Source organism: Canis lupus, chromosome 38 (genome assembly GCF_003254725.2).
Source record: "Canis lupus dingo isolate Sandy chromosome 38, ASM325472v2, whole genome shotgun sequence".
NCBI classification, from domain to species: domain Eukaryota; kingdom Metazoa; phylum Chordata; class Mammalia; order Carnivora; family Canidae; genus Canis; species Canis lupus.
In genome coordinates, this window is record NC_064280.1 from 19,016,642 (window position 1) to 19,035,492 (window position 18,851).

Sequence of the window (18,851 nt, forward strand, 5' to 3'; positions counted from 1 at the left end):
CAATTCCATTTCTAGGAATTTATTCAAGGAATTAACAAAAAAAAAAAAAAAAAAAAAAAGGAATTAACAGAAAATATATACTGAGTTTTCTGAACTATGATGTTTACCACACTGTTTTTAGTAATAGTAAAAAAAAAACAAAAAACATGGGACCCTGGGTGGCTCGTGGTTGAGCACCTGCCTTCGGCCCAGGGTGTGATCCTGGAGTCCCGGGATCGAGTCCCACATCGGGCTCCCTGCATGGAGCCTACTTCTCCCTCTGCCTATGTCTCTGCCTCTCTCTGTGTCTCTCATGAATAAATAAAATAAAAAAAAAAACAACAAGAAAACAGCTTAAGTATTCCACCGTAGAGACTGATTAATTATGGACTTTCCCTATACCACGCTTCTGCAGTTATTAAAGTTATGTTTGAGAAGAATGTTTAATGATCTGAAAAATATTTGTAATATATTTTTAGTAAAATGAGTAGGTGATGAGATGATACATTCGATATCATAGCTCTTCTACATCCACACAAAACACACTTACACACAGAATGCTAGAAGGCTGGAAGAGCAAAAAAGTTAGCAGTAACTTCCTTCTGTGCGATTTTCCTGCATTCTCCAAATTTTCTATGTTAAATGTTAATTTGTAATCGGAAAATACAAAGTAAATGTAGAATTTAGACAAAGCATATGCGGGAAAATCCACATCTCATTTAGGTCTTTGTCTCGTACATTTGAAAGGTCTTGGTCAACCTCCAGCACTCACTGGAAAGCCAACCAGGGCAATCACTGGTCTGAGGTCTTAGACAAAGGCAATTGGGACTCTTGCCTAGAGAAAAGAGAGTTAGCAAATGATTTCAAAACTCTCTTCAAAACACAACTACCTGCGAAGAATGTTAATCAGTTGTTTTTCCCTTGCCGCAAAAAATAAGGTCAAAGAAGGCGAAACATAGCAATCAACTTCGATGAGATGCAGAGGAGCTTGGGAATCTCCTTTTTATTTTCCTTGCCCTCATGTTCAATGCAGTAACTGGGTCATAACAGAGCCTGCCAACTGAATGAGTGAATGAACTCTGGATCAAGATCAAGGCCATAGAGGCAACATCTGCTCCAGAGGGAAGTATGGGAAAACAGGGAAGGGCAGCAGATCTCCGGTCATTGAGTATCTACCCATAAAAGTCTTAGGGTGTGAGTTGGTGAAGACCGTAGGGTACAAGGGATAGAGGAGTTGGAGGTAAAGATGCATACCAGGCTGTGTTAAATGGAAAGAAAAAGGAGAAGAAATCCATTCTTTTGTGGGAGAGACTTTCCAGACAACAGAAACACCAAAATGCATATGTGTGCAGGGGTTCCAGGCGGGCAGAAAATCCAACCACAAGTCTACTTGCTGGTTTAAAAAGAAGTAAGCAAAAAGTAAGAGGAATGAAAAGAAAAGAGAAAGCTCTTGACTACAGGTTCAAGCAGACTCAATGCAAAAAGCATGTATTAAGCACCTACTATGTACCAGGCCTGGACTGAAGGCTAGGATACAAAGTGAGGGTTCTTCTGTTTAAAAAAACAGGACACCTAGAGAAAAATTACAGGAAAACAACCAGAAAATGACTCCCATTCCAACCCAGCATGCTAAGTACTAGGTAGGTGCTGTCTGCAGGGACTAGGAAGGACATCTAGAAGGTAATCCTGTGCTAGCTAAATCTTACAAATCGAGTGGGATTATGAGATGCGTGCCCACTGCCATCGGTTCTGGACCACGGATTCTATTGCTTGAGAATTTTCATCACCAGGAGTTGCCTCTAGGAAAGGCCAAGCTCAGGAGGACAAGAGGCAGAGAGAACTGACATTTATGGCACCAGACGCTTCCAGAACCCATGGTCTAGCTGGGAAGCACCAGCCCAGGTACTTGGTGATCTTCAACAGCAAAAATCATCACACAAGACAAGGCATGCCAATGGATATCTTCAGGTCTGTTTTGCTCACCTTTAATTTTGTTGTTTTGTTCTGATGCCTGCTTTTACCTATCTCCAAAGGTTTTTGGTTGACATTTTTTTAAATGTCTTAATTGTTTTAATAAACAAATTAAATAAGATAATGCATATAAAGTGCCTGGCACATAGAAGTGTTAGTTATTAATACAATTATTAAATGTCATTTTAGCATGTTAATTTTCTATCCTTATTGTGTTTTAATTGTTCTTTAATTTACTGCTTTATACCACTTCCTTATTTTATTACTACTTGATCTGTTTTATAATCTTGGTAAGTATGTTCTTAGCTGATGTTATTTATTTTAACCACTCATCCTAGCTTATTTTATGCTTTTAGTGTTCTCTTTAGTAATTGTCTGTCCTAATTGCTTTTAACCTTCACTTTGCTGCTTTACATTTCCTCATCCTCCTGTCATTCTTATTCTCCCATCATTCCCTTGTGATTCATTAGTATACTCTTTCTTCCTGATTCCATTTCTCTTCTTTCCCATTTCTCTTCTTTCCCTGCTCTCTTTATCTAAATGTTTATTATGGAAGTACAGTTGACATATTTCCTAGCTCTTTTAAATTTAACACGTGTCACTCTTCTTCTAAATTGTTAAAATTTTATCCATATCATATTATCCTTGCATTTTGTTAATTTAGTCTTTTATTTTTTAAAGATTTTATTTACATATTTGAGAGAGAGAGAGAGACAGAAAGAGGGAGAGCTCACAAGTTGAAGAGAGAGGGAAAGAATCTGAAGTAGACTCTGCATTGAGTACAGAGCCTGACATGGGCTTGATCCCATGATGGTGAGATCACGACCTGAGTCGAAACCAAGAGGTGGCAGTTTAACCGACTGGGTCATCCTGGTGCCCCAATATATTTAGTCTTGTAATGGATTAAAAATGCTGTTCAGTGTTCAACAAAGAGGAGGGACTGTCTTGGTAGAAGTCCTGGCCAGCAAAGTGAGGTGGTCCCTTCTTACCCTGATTGTTGGTCCTAGACAAACAGTTACTTCTGTGGTAGATACCCTTGTTTCTTCAATGCTGACCTTCCCCCAAAACCATTAACTTACCATAGATAAGCTATTAACAGGCAAAATTTTCTCTTCCTCCATTTTACTGTCCCCAAATTAAAAAAAAAAAAAGATTTCTCTTGATTTCATACTTAGATTCCTTAGTCTTGCCATGTATTTTAATGAACCCCCAAATTTCTCCATGAGGAGACACTGCTCTCTCTCATATGATCCCTGGGTTCTTGGCTAGGTTGGTTAACCAAATGAGACACAATAGCGATGTAATGTAGGCTATCTCCAGGGAAGGGCTTTCTATATACCTTTTAGATTTAATTTTAAGAAGAAAACCCATTGGTCTTAAGCATTCTATAGGCCACCCAAAAGGACACATAACATAATAGTCTAAGTGAATACCCACAGTTCTTTTCTCTTATCAGCCATGCTCTAAGAGATTTATCATCAGGAAACACAACAGATTCTCTTAGTGTAAGGGTTCTTAACCAATTCCCTTTACTTAACATAAGAACTAGAGCCCAAGGCTCCCTCTGAACAAAGGGAAAGAATGGAGGCTTTGGAGTCAGGCTTGGTGGGGTCCACATCCTGGCTCTCTCCCTTTCTGGCTATTTGATCCTGAGGAAACTACTTAATATTTGAGTCTCTGTTTTCTCATCCACAAAATGGAGAAGAGCGTGTTAAGAAAAACACTGGACTATATTAGGACACACACTAAATGTTACGAGTTACTGTTCTTAATGTGGATACTGGGATACTGAGCTCAGGTTTGTCTCAGAACTTTACAGATGGAGTTGGGCTGTGCCTTTGCTCTCCTGTCCCTTGAAAAGGGCACAGAGTGTTCAGTAGCGACACCACGTCCCTCTATGATGCCCAGATCTGGTGGGAGAGGGGCCTGGCACTCCTCCCCTCAAAACCTCACACTCTTTGATCATCCCCTTAGTCTCGGGATTGCTTGCACACTCCCTTGACAGATTACTTCTAAGGAGGAACAAAGTACCATTTTGGACAGGTTGTGTGGCTTTGAAAAATAAGAGGTTTGTATAATTTGGGGGAGAAGCTTCTGAACTGGACTTTCAGCTAAAGGGAACTAGAGAAGAAAAGGGTGAGGAAGACAAGATGAAAGAGGGGAGGGATGCCTGGATGGCTCAACGGTTAAGCATCTGCCTTCGGCTCAGGGTGTGATCCTGCAGTCCTGGGGTCAAGTCCCACATCGGGCTCCTGCATGGAGCCTGCTTCTCCCTCTGCCTGTGTCTCTGCCTCTCTCTCTCTCTCTGTCTTTGTCTCTGATGAATAAATAAATAAAATCTTAAAAAAATAGAAAGAGGGGAGATATAGTATCTTCTAAGTGAGGAAATCCACTCTAATTTTCAAATATCATCAGTGTTTATTTTTATGTATTTCAAAAGTTTTTATTATGCCAAAGGGAACACAAGTCCCTTTAAAAGCAGTTATATCAAGTCAGAACCAAAGGCAAGTGTACAATAAAGCATCTAATTCGATATGCAATAGACTTGTTAGCAGAGTCTGGCTCTCAGATCGAGCGAGGGGGTGAGTGGCGGCGGGGAGTGGGAGGCAAGGAGGACATCTGACTGGTTTTGAAAGGACAGATTACTCAGGACAACTCTGTCCTTCCTTTTACTTCATTTTTGTTTTTGTAAACTATGAGAAAGGGGTAGATACAAGAAGGTAAAGGATAGTAAACTTTTCACAAGTGCATTACCTTTATCAAAACTCAAGAGAACGTGCCCTTCATCATCTACGCTTAATTGTGCATAATTTTACTTCGGAAGAGAAAGAAAACTGTAAACAAATACTGAACTCCAGTTAATGATACCAGAGTAATGTTTATTTAGGTGAACCTGTCCTGCTGTTGATTTACTTTTACAACTTACTCTGAAATGCATCAGAAAAGTAAGCTGGGTTGGTGATGGACAGAAGGACGCAGATATGGACATAGATATACGATGAAGCCGGCAGAGTGAAATATGGATGACAACATATAGGTGGTAGGCACAGTGGTTTCACTGCGAAAATCTTCCAACTCTTCTGCATGCTTGAAAAACTTTAAAATAAAACATCAAAAAACATTTTAAAGGTGGTATCCTTCCAGCAAGAGAAAACAACATAATTCCTTCTCTTGGGTAAGTCCTAAGCAGCATTCAGATGTGCTTCTTGCTAGAGCAGAGCTTCTCAAACGGAATGTGCTCAGAAATCACCAGGGGATGTGGTTAAAGCACAGAATCTGATTTAACAGTCTCGATGGGGCTCACAAGCTCCCAGGAGATGCCGATGATGCTCATCTGCGGGCCATGTTTTGAATAGGCCAGCAGGCCAGGGTGGGGAAGGGCCAGCCAAGCAGTGGCTGCCAGCAAAGACTCTGGGTACCTGGGAAATCTGAAACAGAGATGGGACCTCCTCTGAGCTCCAAAGAGTTTTTAGGTGTAAAGAGAGGGTTCAAGATGAGTTCAAAGACATGTCCTGCTTAGGCTTGAAAACTATTAGGTTAGATGAATGAATGGCTGACAGTTGACAATTCCTGCAAATAGAACCACAATAAATGTAGCATTTATATATTTATGTTTTAAACCTTCCTCTGCATTATTTCATGGTTTAAAGCATAGGAATATGCTAATCTCAGTTAACTTCTTGTGCGTGGTGAATCTTTAATAAAGAGTTCTATTTACATTAGGAAAGGCTGATTTAGGCAGAAAGCATGTCTTTCTGCGGTCTGTGTCAGGAAGTCTGCTCTGTTTGCACAGCCTGGTCACAGCTGCCAACACGATCGTCCCACCTTTGGTGGCCACTACGTGACTGGCAGGGCATCTAGAACTGTGCTGGGCAAGTGGCAGCCACTCGCCATGTGTGGCTATTTAAATTTCAATTAAGTCAAATTAGATACAATTAAAAATTTGTTTTTTCAGTCACACTAGTCACACTGCAAGTGCTCAACAGCCACGTGTGGCTATTGGTTAACTTACTGGACGGCACTGAAACAGAACATTTCCATCAGTATGAAAAGTTCTTTTCGGATAGCATGCTTCTAAAAGGAAAGACTAGTTTTTGGCACTGTCACTTGCAAATTCTGTAAAAGAATGGCAAATGTCAATCCATGTTTACAAGCCACTCACATTTTTGGTTGCTAGGAATATGATTATATACATAAATTCCTCTCACAATGGCCATTCCCAAAATCCTTTAGAATATTATTATTTTGGCTACACTGGGTGGTATAGACCTTCTGTTTCAGAGATGCAGGTGTGGAATGAGATAATTCCCAGCACCATGTCTTATTGACATTTGTATGGCCCATGATGGATATTAGAAGGTTCTCTATAAACGTTTGTTTAATAAAGCATTTACTCATTTATTTACTCATCTGGTCAGTTGTTCCAGACTCAAATCGGTCCTGCCTTTTGCCTTATTTCTCCATCAAACTGGAGCATATAAACACTTAGTGTTTAGAGTTATGGAAAAGAATTTCCTCAAACTCAAACACAGGCAGAGGTAAGTAGAGGTTATTTTTTTTTTTTTTAAGTACCAAATTTTAAAAGAACAATTGGATTTCTGAGACAGAGGTCTAACATTTTATCTGAAAACAAGCTAAGAGCATGGAACTCCTTCCCAGAAGGCAAGAAGCCATCAGCAGAAATCGATGCCAACGTTTCCCACAATTAAATTCAGCCGATTTAATTAGTTTAATATTTACTGAGGTCTAGAAGGGCTGGGCCACTTTCAGGAGCCACTACAAAAACAAACTGCCCTTTTGAGGTTGTGAAATTTTTCTTTTTTTTTTTTTTAAATTTTTATTTATTTATGATAGTCACACACATAGAGAGAGAGAGAGAGAGAGAGAGGCAGAGACACAGGCAGAGGGAGAAGCAGACTCCATGCACCGGGAGCCCGATGTGGGATTCGATCCAGGGTCTCCAGGATCATGCCCTGAGCCAAAGGCAGGCACTAAACCGCTGCGCCACCCAGGGATCCCTGAAATTTTTCTTTATAGAGCAGAAGGCGGGACCTACTGGAGTCTGGAAAACTGGCCGGATCCTAGCCCGAGGACAGCACGGCTGTAGGGCCAGATCTCGGCCCACCTGGGCAGGCTGCTATAAAATACCAATTCTAGTGGGAACGGCATGGCACACGTTGTCATCTCATAGGTGGGGCTCTTTTCAAAAAGACAAATTTCTCTTTAGTTTATAGCTTTGAACTATTTCCCTTCCCGCTGTATTTTCCTAAAAATGGGAAAACATCGTGTTTTATAAGCAGAATAGGACACTGGACGAGGCCATAGACATCTAGCTCTGTTGTCATGCCCAGAGTTCAGGAAACTGAGTCCTATTAAGGAGAAGTGATTTGTCCACGGTCACATAGGCAAAAAGTGGCAGGAACGGAATGGGTATCCATGTGTACGTGCACATTGTGAATGTGATTGCATCCAGAGTGATCGTATCACTAGGTTTGGGATCAACAAAATCCTTTGCGATTGCTTCTACACAGGGATAAGGAGTCTCCCCAAAAGGATATGTTCTCTTGCCAGGTCCCAGTAGGGCTTCTTGTGGGGGAGAGGAGATTTCTCAAACTACCTCTGGTTGGTCTTGAAGTCCTCTCTTCTGCTGTGTAAGTCACTTCCAGTTTCCCTCCTAAACTTGAGTTCATTGGTTCCTTTGTTTGAGTCTTCCAAGGACAGGAAACCTAATCCCAAAGTGCTGAATGAGATTGGAAGCTAAGACAGGTGCTGACTGGCATCAGGATTTTACATTATCTCCGGTACGGGCTTTCCCTAACCTGACCTGGACATAACAGGATGTCGCCTCCTTTCCCAAGGTCAAAAGTACTATGGATGATTTATTACTGAATGGAGGGATGGACAGGTGAATGGATGAACACATGAACACATGAATGCATGCGTGTATCAAGATGCCATTGGATGATTTGGTCTTATTTGTTTTCTGTACCTTGAAGGGCTTTCACCTGGCCGCTGGGAGAAGAACAATGGATTACATATGAAATTATAATATTGAGATTTTTTTTTTTGCTTCTCCAACTATTGTGGGCTCAAATGAATGAGATGCTTTTCTGTTCTCAAATGCTGAGCTGATATGGTATTAAGGTTTAAAAGCTTCGTCAAATAAGAAGCTAAAGGGGCTTCCTCTGTTTCCTTTTTTTTTTTTTTTTTTCCTCTGTTTCCTTTTGACTCTGCCATAAAGTTAAGCCGGGCTGGAAGCTTCTGGAAGGCAGGAGTCCATCTATGCCATTCCTGCTACCTTCAAACCCTCCAGAGGTTGGTTCACCATGTTCAGACCTGTCGATTCTCATCACTCGCTTCATCCCTTCACCCTGGGGCTCTTCACAAGTCCCCAGCCACAGCACTGGGAGGCACTCGAAGGCAGCTAACAGGGGAGCCTGGGTATATTTTAATACCTTAAAATCTCAAATTCCACTCGGCAAAATAGAAGAATTAAAACTTCATATAATTAAGATGAGTTTTTAAAGATTTGCATATGAATTTTAATTATCACTCTCGCTTCCCAGCCTTCCAATTCCACATGTGGCAACATCTTATTAATATATATTTTAAGTGGAAGGAGGTCTCTCAGAAGTAGTTAAGGAAAAATTAAGATGATGGCACGTGGCCAAGTATTACCAAGTAACCCTTCTGATATCCAAGCATCTGCACTGTGTTCACGTCAATAGGATGCTATTTTTGCCTTAATGATTTATATTTTTTTCCCAATAAATGTCCTTTTCTTCTCTTTGCTTAATATGATAGAAAAGCAAACCAAAACAAAAATATGTATGCTATGGTTTACAAAGATAAAAGTTCCAACTCTATTTTTCCACTCCTATAATTATCACTAAGCAAAACTGATGAGATGCTTCTGTCATAAACTGACGTTAATGGCACTTTGCCTTTTTGGAGAGAACACTAACACTTTATTTCCATCCTCACTACAACTCTTGAATAAGAAACATCTTGCAGGGGTTTCTATTTATGCTTAAGGTTGGCTGGAGTGGACTCAATCCCTTAACTCACACTTGAAAATAATTAAAAATAAAGTGTTTTGCTCCTGAAGAATAATGTTTTCTGCTACCACATATCTCCAAGGATTCAAAGGGAAATATTTGTGTAATGACAGCTCTTCCTCCTTCCCATTTAGGACCTCAGGATACAATTGGAAGGGGAAGCAATGGGTTAGACTAGAAGGAATGCCAGAGACTAAGTCTCCCCATAGAGTTCTCCAGGGAGCGCAGTCTACCATTGAATCTGGCATCCCTGGGGCTGACAGTGAGGACCAAAGATCTTACTTGTAGAACTTTAGATCTCTACTCTAGAACTATCCAGCTGAGAGGGAACTTAGAGCTTGCTTCTCTAGTAATTTTACAGATGAAGCAAAAATACAGAGATGACTTATCAAAAGAAAAGGCACAGGAAGGACTTAAGTTTCCTGATTAGTTGCTAGTTGCCTCAATCTCCCACAAATCTATGCTGGGGGATTTCAGTCCCGTATCTGGTGGAGACAATGTTATGTTCCTACATGGATGGTACCCCTCAATTTTATAGAAAGGAAGACCTGGGGCCCCTGGATGGGGTCAGTTGAGCATCTGACTCTTGGTTTCGGCTCAGGTCATGATCTCCGGGTCATGGGATCGAGCCCCATGTTGGGCTCCTTGCTCGGTGGGGAGTCTGCTTGGGATTCTCTCTCCCTCCTTCTCTACCTCTCCCCTCATGCTCTCTCCCTTTCTCTCTCATAAATAAATAAATAAATAAATAAATAAATAAATAAATAAAATATTTTAAAAATATGTAAAAAGAAAGACTTAAGAAACTTTTTGAACTGGAAACACAGTATATCTGTGGGCTAGTAAAGCATTTAAAATAAAAATCAGGGATGCCTGGGTGGCTCTGCGGTTGGGCGCCTGCCTTCTGTTCAGGTTGTGATTCCCTGATCCGGGATTGAGTTCCACATCGGGCTCCCTATGAGGAAACGGCTTTTCCCTCTGCCTGTGTCTCTGCCTCTCTCTCTCATTCTGTGTCTCTCATGAATAAATAAATAAATCTTTAAGAAAAATAAAAATCATTTCCAGATACTTTGCCGTTACATAAATGCGGCTATTGGTTACTAAATAAACACCCTTTCTAAATTCAGTGGTGACTTGTCTTCTCCTAGATTTATTCATCAGTCAACATGTTCTGAGCAACTAATACAGGCATTTAGGAAATATTTAGGAAATATACAAGAGTGGAAGACATGAAGACCAATTAAGTCTGTTCACATATCTATAATGCAAGGGAAGCGTATGTGTGATAAAGCAGAGAGAAGCAGGGAAGAAGGGCCTAGGAGGATAACCTGGGGAAGCAAAGAGGAGCTGGCTGTATGATTTTGAGATGAGGGAAGCATGGGGAAGGTGGCACGGGAACGAAGGACAGATGGTAGCCACGTGCAAATGCAAGGGGGGACGTGCTCTACCAGGTAAGGATGAACTGACTGTGCTGCCCAGCATCCAGATTTTACCTGGGTGTCAGGAGGGTGAGGTGGAAGGGCAGGTGGATCGGGACCAGAGTGTGGGAGACGCCTGAGTGTCAGACTCGGGGTTTGAGCTTACTTAGGTGGGCAACAGACAGGCGCTGCTGATTTCTGGGAAAAGCACGGCCAAATTCAGAGAGTGTGTGCAGGAGAAAGGAGATGCTGAAGTCAGTAACAGTGATGAGGAAATGAGCACAATGGCCAAGCCGATGAAATACTCTAGAGCCAGGACAGTGGCAGTGAGAAAGGACCGAGGAGAACGAATGCGATAGCTGAGTGACCGAAGTCCGTCTGATTGACAGGGAAGTGAAATAATCTCCCTCCATTACTCAGAGCTACTCTAACCTGGTAAGTACTGCCCGTTGTCACCTGAGAGCACAAAGGACTTAGGGATGTATAATTTAACGCTCGCCGCCGCTCAGGAAAGGGGTGTTTAAGACTTGCACAACTCTACATCCTTGTCGAAAGCCTATCTTTCCATCAGAAGGGAAAAAAGTGACAACCGTGTCCTAACCAATCCTCACTAGCAACTACCTACTGTGAAAACCGCTCACACAAGAGAAAAAAAGGTCAAATTAGAAAGTTATCGCTTATAACATTTCACACTGCATTCATGTGGAAACATTTCTGCTTTGCCAAGCCCTTTCCTACTTATTTTCTCATTTTCCCTAAAGCAGCGCTGGAGGTATTAAGGGTGGGAATTACTGGTCCCGTTTTATGGAAGAGAGGTACAAGGCCTGCCTACGGACACATGAGAGTGACCAGGACCGGTCTCCCAGCTCTTCCCGACCGTCCACACCATCACCACATGGGCTCAGTGAAAGAGGCAAGTGGTCTGAACTTTAGGGGATTTAAAATAGACACTGGTTGGATAAGATATGGGTGCTAAGAAACCCAGCCAGGGGAGCAGATAAAGGCTGCCCAGAAAATGTCCTCCACCAAATGAAACACAATCCAGAGTCCAGCTGGGAATTCCATTGCTGCCTTGGGTTTAGGAATTGTTTATTTTTATTTCTTGGCTCGAGCCTTTCATTCCTGCCCTTGTCTCTTCTTGTCTCCCTCCTTCCCTCTCTCCTTCCTCTCCTGGCAGCCAGAGCCCCACTCCACACATTCACACGCGTCCGCGTCGAACACCGCTGTCTAAAAACACGGCTTGCCCTAACAAGCTTCGTCTCCTGCAGGTGGCACATTTTAAAAATTTAAAATGGGTACCCCAAGGAATGTATCTTATCACGATCAGCCTTTGAATCATTTACCCTGCTTGTTAAAGACTCAGAAATAAAATAAACACAGTTCGCAGGGAAAAAAAAAATTAATGCACCACGAGCGACTCTTTCGAGTGGCATTTTCAAGCCCAGTTTCTGTGGTAAGCTTATGTAATCAGACATAATTGTCTGCACATGTTTGGTTACACTCTTTCAGAAATGATTCCCAGCCCACCAGATAGCGTCAGAGGGGTCAGTGTCGACCCCCCAGAGTCTGGTGCCACCCTCTCCTGCACTACCCGATTAGGAAGAAGGATGTCACACAGCAGAACTGTGAGCCCATTTCCTGCCCACTCACACAGACTTTCTGCAGCTCATATGTTCATCCCCATGCTCTGGTACTTTCCTCCTTTTCTTCTCTTCCACGTATACAGAGCAAAGCTTTTTCTGGAAAAAAAAAAATCTTTGGAGATAGAAGACATCTCAAATAGGCTCAGAGAACGCGTAAACGTGTATGTGCTTGAACCCCGTCCCCCAACACACACACAGCTGAGCACAGACCAACTTCATGTCTGGAGTCTGTTTGGGGAGGATAACTCCTCTGCCACAGTATCTTGTGTTTTTCTAAGCAGGCTTTCAGCGCATCAGCCATTAACATGGTAATAATAATTAGGATAACCACAGGAGAGAAGACTGCCTCTGCTCTGGAAATCCTTGCTGGAAAAGTGACATGACTGCCCAGGGTTACATTCAACGGGGTTGGCTTTGACCTCCTCCATCTCCTGCCAGAGAGAGGCTTAAGGAATATCATACAAATCCAGAGGAGAGTCTGCCTAAAGAAGGTAGAAAATAAAGGTTTCCTAGTTGGCAGGGGCCTTAAAAAGTCACCAAGACACTTACGACCTGGTACTTGACTCTCTTCTCCGACCCCCGACATCCTGACTGAGTAGCCAGCTGCACCCTGTTTGAACGCTCTGATGGTGGGGAGTTCTGGACTTCCGGAGGCAGCCAGTCCCTTCTCCGGACAAGTCTGACCAGGAGAAAGGCCCTACTCAAGCTCGAAGTGAGGCGTGTTTCTCTGAATCTTCTACTCAGTACCGCTACCCTTGCCCTGTTTAGATCACTCGTGATGAAGCCAATCTCTTTCACAAATACCCCTCTTTCAAAACTACTCTAGACCACTCACATTTTCTCTTTCGTGGGCTAAGAACTGCTCATTCTTTCAGTCACTCCTTGTGATGAACCAACCAACTGGTCGGTATTGGGTTGATTCCTTCCAGTCTCGCCTTAGCCATGTCTGATTTGACCAATGCAGGGTCCAGGGGACCAGCACCTCCCGCACTGCAGACCCGGCACCTCAGTTAGTAGAGACTCGGATGACGCTAGTGCATCGTGCCTACCTTTCCTTCCGTCCATCCCCAATTCATTTGAATCATCACAACAGAAACAAACGACAACAAAAATCATCACCATCAATCAGCCATAGTTTTCTTCTCGAGTTCTTAGCCCGTGGTTCTACGGGAGCCCCCCGCAACCTCTAAAAGCCCAGGAAATGACCCCTGATCTACACAACAGCCTCCTTTTCCAGGCTGCCTCTCGTCCTAGCATGCTGTCACCGCTGCTGAGATAGCGGACGATTGATCTGAGAAATCAAGTTGGATTGCTGTCCCAAATCCACATTCGGTTCTCCTTGTGTCTGTCTGATTGATTTCACTCTGTGCGACACAGCTTGTCGCTATGAATTTTCATGCTAGTCAGAAGCCGCCAGCGCGCCCAAGAACCAGGAGAAGATGGTCCCGCACCCCTCCCCAGCCCTCCCCACATCCCCAGCCTCTGTGTTTCATTTCCTTCTTGTTTTCGTCCTTAGACAGACTGGACAAAGGTTCTTTTGCAGACCACAGACCTGCATGCGAGGGGTTCTGGCTACCGGTTTTCCCGCCCGGGTCCCCGGGGCCCCGGCTCGTGGTGACATTTCCTACCACTGTTGTGCTAGGTGTCACCTGTTTAGCGGCTCCTCTCAGCTGAAGGCGAGTGGCCGCAGGTGCCATGCGGACACTGATTGCGTGTGACAGCCCTAGACGCCAGCTGCCTGCATGAAGCCTGCCCGGTCGCCACATTTCGTGTGGGGAGGACGCTGCCGATGGCGTGGCCGATACAGAGACGAGAAACTAGGGGACCGTAAAGCTAAGATAGGTCCTACTAAGTGGCATTCCGAGCCCTATGGCTTTGAAATAATTGGTTAGGATAGAATAAACACAAAGGGTGGGGGAGCCTTGTTTTCTTACACTGATGCCCTGCGGACTGTACATCTGACTGGCTGCGAGTCCGTCACTGTATCCTCCTGTCTGGCTGATAACATGGCGAAGGGTATCCACCTAAACAGATGAACAACAGAGAGGAAATTAGTCAGGGGGATGCAGGAAAAGGGAGGCAGAGCATCACAACGCGGCCTACAGTGCGGGCGGCCAAACGTCCACAGTCCTCGCGGAGGCATCCTTCCTGGGAGGGCTCCGCTCGGAGGAGGCCGGCCTCTCTCTACCTGCCAAATCCGTTTTCCTTTCTGAGTTCAGTCAGCAAGACGGTAAAATGGTCAAAGAAACCTGGGATTCCCGCCACTGAACCTAACTCCCAGCGCTGCAGGAGACGGCGGGGCGGGGTGGCGGGGGCGGTGAGAGAGGGCAGGGTGAAGGAGGTGCCCCTGGCGTACAGGCCCCCCGACATAGCTTCTCCTTCGCTGCTACCCTGCTCTGCCCAGAGGGGGCTCGGCAGCCACCTCACCGAGAGCGGTGCGGACTAACACCTCCGCTCCGCTGGCCTGACCACGGCTCCCCACACTCGCCCCTAGGCAGTGTTTCTGGAATCGCTGGCCAGCCGGTCGCCTCCTGTGCCACATGCAGGGTGGGAGAGCGGGCTACCGTGGCTGAGAGGCTCCCCTAGCCATCCTGCCCCCAGCAGTCCACTCCACCCTCTCACGGCAGGCTCTGTGCCGAGGCAGGAGGGCGGCCTCCCGAGGTGCAGTGAAGGCAGGCCGTTCGCTAATGGACACCGAGGGTTTACGCCACACGACCTGGTGTTCGCTTCCCAACGTGGGCTCTGACTCACGACCAGAAACCCAAGTCCCCTGACCTCGAGGATGATTGAGAAGATGAGCTTGGTCAACCCGGCTGGGTGGGTGTTTTTAAAGCTTGAAACAAAAACAGGAGACACGAAGGCATTTGCCTAGTCACCAGTCACCTCCTTATTTGGCAAATATTGAGTGAGGGAGACCCACAAACAAGAGGGAGGCCTGCAACGTGACACAACGGACTGAACTCCTCCTCCCTTTCCCTTCAGCCAAGAAAGAATATGCTGGTTCCACGTGCCTGATGGGCCTTGGTCCCCTCACCCCGTGCTTGCTCTCCTGCCTTCCCAGTGTGGCTGACAAGCCAGAGCCAAATGCATTCACAAAGTGTGGACGAGATTCCCCACGACCACGGTTGTCTTTGTTTTGGTTTGGTTTGGTTGTTGGCAAGATTTTGTTTCTACGTTTCTCTCTTTCTCTCTCTCTCTCTCTCTCTCTCATTTCTCTCTCCCTCTCTCTGTCTCTCTCTGTCTCTCACCCTCTCCCTCGCTCTCTCTTCCTCTCTCTCTGGACAGAACTGGCAAGTGCCAAGACTACCGAGGGCTCTTGGGCTCCAATGCATTCACCTGGTGGCACATTGGCTGGGTCCCTACCTGTGACTGCACGTTGGCTCCAACCTGGGCCCCTTGGTAAGAGTCCCCATTGAGTGACTGCACGCCCATGAACAAATCTCCAGAGTTTGACATGTTAAAAGAACTGGAAGAACCTGGAAAGGAAAGAGTGAGGCACCTGAATCACAGAAAGGAAAAGGCTCAACCCCTGCAACTAACAGCCAAGAGGAAGAAATGACATGCAAAGCAACCCCCCAAATAAATACCAAAATAAAAATAACATCAACAGAGTCTGGTTAGTAGCATGAAGAACAGAGCAAGCAATAAAGGGTGCATATCGTTCATGTTATGTGAAGCCACATGTCACTGCAAGTTGCCAATAGGACTGTGTCCCCTTAACAACTTCAAGCTGAAAAAGGGAGTATTTCTTCTCATTTGTTCTTCTCAACTTAGTCTATTTGAATTGGAAATGGTCTCCAGGACCTCTCTTTCATGCCCATAAAATTCTAGGGGTTGCCAGGGGACCACAAGCTGAAGAATCTGGGCTAGCCAATGGTATTTCTGCCACCATGATGGAGCACATGAGCTGTCCGGCTAGTTTCCAAATATGCCCCCACCAACCCATCTGCCCTCACATGGTAAGCAGCCCTGGTGGGGGGGTCGGGGGGGAGTGCATGAAGGCAATGGCCCACAATAGGGCTGGGCCTGGGATGGGAGTCCATTGACATTCCCGATTTCTAAAAAGAAGGTCAAGTTCCTTGCTGGGTGGCAAGCAGCCTGAGAGAGCCTTGAGGACCGCCAGGAGATGTGAGAATGGTCACTTCTTCCCTTGCCACCTGCTATCATGGAGGAACATGAAACAGAATAATGGGCCAGGAGTTCTGAAGCATGCATGAAATATGAAGTCCTAATAATAACGCTCAGGACAATCATAAAAATGGGCCTCAGGAAGAGCAGTCAACCCTCGGCTTTCATCTCCCAGAAAATTAGTCTTCTCCCAGATAGCCTCCAGGCAGCACCCAGGGTGGCACTGTGGTACACTCAGCCCACCCTCGGCCTAAACACAAGGGCGTGGTGAAGCTTTCTATTATTCTGAAGTCATCGTGCAGCTCAGCGCATTAGGAAAGAAAGCTCAACGTGCAAGGTTTGGTTAAAACATGACGTTAGCCTAGAAAAGGAGAGACCTCAGGGACCCAGGTCAGTTCCACTCTATTCCCAACTGTCTTGCTCAAATTGCACTCTTGTCCTAACATTCTGGCAGCCATCATCCGTGTGGGATGGCCCAGCAATGATGCCCCAGCTCTGGTACTTTCTGAATCTCTCAAGACGGGGACCTGCGCTCTCCTAGAGGGCTGTCTCCCTGGAGCTCAAGAGAAGGCTTTTTCTGTGCCATAGAAGAGTCACTTAACTAGCAATGAATTCTGAACCCTGCCATTCTGCTGCATGTTGAACTGCTCCGAGTATATCTTCACACTTCCAAGGGGAGACCCACTTAGAAGACCCACTTAGGTCCACTTGGGGAGACCCTCAAGGTAGGAAACATTTCCATTTTTCTTTGTTTGGGGGATGTCCATCCACACCCAAGAACCAGCTAGCTCCTGTGCTACATAAACTGATCCCCCACTCTCTCTTGTCATGGGAAGAAGGGAATACTTTCTCTGGGGGGCAGGAAAGGGCGACCTGAGCACCATTCAGGGAACTACAACGTCCCCATAGCTCTGCAACATGTCCCGTCTCATTGGGCTCACCTTTCTCTGTTTAGCTTATTCTGCAAGGATGTAGACGACTGGGGGTCTTGAGCAAAAGAGGCCCAAGGTCTGACCAGGCAGGGCAGCTTGCCCTGGAAATTTCTTCCAGTAATGTGGTGCCAATCTCCCCAGCATGCAGGGGAAGCAGCGCATGGCACAGATCACGGATTCCCAGGTTGAGAGACATAATTCCCAGGCCTGCGTGTCCTACCTACATCCCTCTCAAGCCTTTCTTTTAATCAGAGGTAACCTCCATAATAAGAGCCATTTTATCATCGTTGTGGCAACACACGCTCACATTTAGATGGCATCAGAACCAAGGACGGTCAGCTCTGAGGCCCCAAATTGTGACTGTTTACGTAATATCAGAATTCCGCCCCCCCCCCCCCAGAGAGTGTTCAGTTTGATGCCCAGATACTTTCTTTCTCACCCAATCAAATGCCATGCAATAAACCCACACTCCTTATGCCTCGCTGATGGTTTACTGGAAATCAGCACACAGACTGAGGAATTGGGAGAGACCCCCAGAAGGGCTGCGCTGGTGCCAAGGAACATGGCATCCGTGGACCCATGAGGGTATGGAATGTGCCATTTACAAGATACACACTGCAATTGACACAGATGATTTAAGAAATATATGTGCATAGATAAATTGTAAATATGTCTGGCTGCCTAATGTACAGAGAGATAAATATGCGCATATCAATGGCCTTCATGTACAAATGCATTTGAATCAGAGCAGTAATTGCAGGAATAGTGCGGGTGCTCTTGCCTCTGCGGTTCTGGCATTTTGTTGTCCCTGTATAGCCATGTACTACACAACCATGGCCTCTGACTCTCTGATAAGTATCTCGAGGCAGGGATGGCTCTGAGAGAAGAGGCCACGTGCCACCAACGCAAGAAAGCAGACAGAAGCCCACACAAAACTCGAAATAAGGAGGAGAAGACATGTCCTTCATCTGGCACTGGATGTCAGAAAAAAAAACAAAACAAAAAAACTCAACACAGAACGGACCACTCCCGGAGAAGGACATACTTCCTCGCCCAAGAGTGAACAGGCCGTCCAGGAGGTGCTGCGGATGCTCAAGGAACTAATACAGAAGCACCTGCATTGCTGAGAAGGTCCATCAAGAACCTCACCTGCAGGCACCTGTAAAGTAATCAGCAATTACCAGAAGCGCACTCTAAGATGTGCTCGCCTTTAAAAGGTTCTGAGCTTGAGTGGGAAGGGAGGCAAGTGGCTCGTTTAAGCTGTCATCCAGACATCGGGGGCAGGTACAGAGCTACATCCGCACTCCACTGGACAGACAAGAACTAATGGATCACCTATGGATTCTAATGCACTGGCTCAGGCAAATATAAAGATGTGGAGATGTGTTAACATCCATTTTCCTAAGATCATTTCCTAAAGACTGCATTTCTACTTTAAAGAGTCTCTAGGAGACTTAAATGTGCTCAAGAAAAAAATCGAATAATCATAATTTTAAAAATTCTTATGAATTATGATTCATAACTGATGTTATTATGATTTTTAATCATAATTTAAAAAAAAAACCTAGAGTACTAATGATAAAATCTAAACTTAGAACAAGCTTTCTACATTGGCATAACTGATGCTCTGGGCTAAAAATCTGCTTGCTGTGGAGGAATGTTTTCTGTACTGTAGGATGGTCAGCTACATCCCTGGCCTCCATGCACCGATGCCAGTGGCACCTG

At 45.0% G+C, this 18,851-nt stretch overlaps 1 protein-coding gene across 8 annotated transcripts in view; it reads right to left on the reverse strand.

Annotated features, from left to right (window-relative positions):
• The window catches only part of PBX1 (PBX homeobox 1), a 325,781-nt gene that overhangs the window by 50,646 nt on the left and 256,284 nt on the right, over positions 1–18,851 (reverse strand). For 6 of the 8 annotated variants that reach the window (XM_025420902.3, XM_025420900.3, XM_025420901.3 and 3 more), the window contains 2 exons: positions 15,430–15,542; positions 14,001–14,090 (listed from right to left, as the gene is read on the reverse strand). In XM_025420902.3, coding sequence (XP_025276687.1) covers positions 14,001–14,090; positions 15,430–15,542 — 203 coding nt within the window. The remainder of the gene's footprint in view (positions 1–14,000; positions 14,091–15,429; positions 15,543–18,851) is intronic. The other 2 variants (XM_025420906.3, XM_025420905.3) reach the window with 1 other exon arrangement.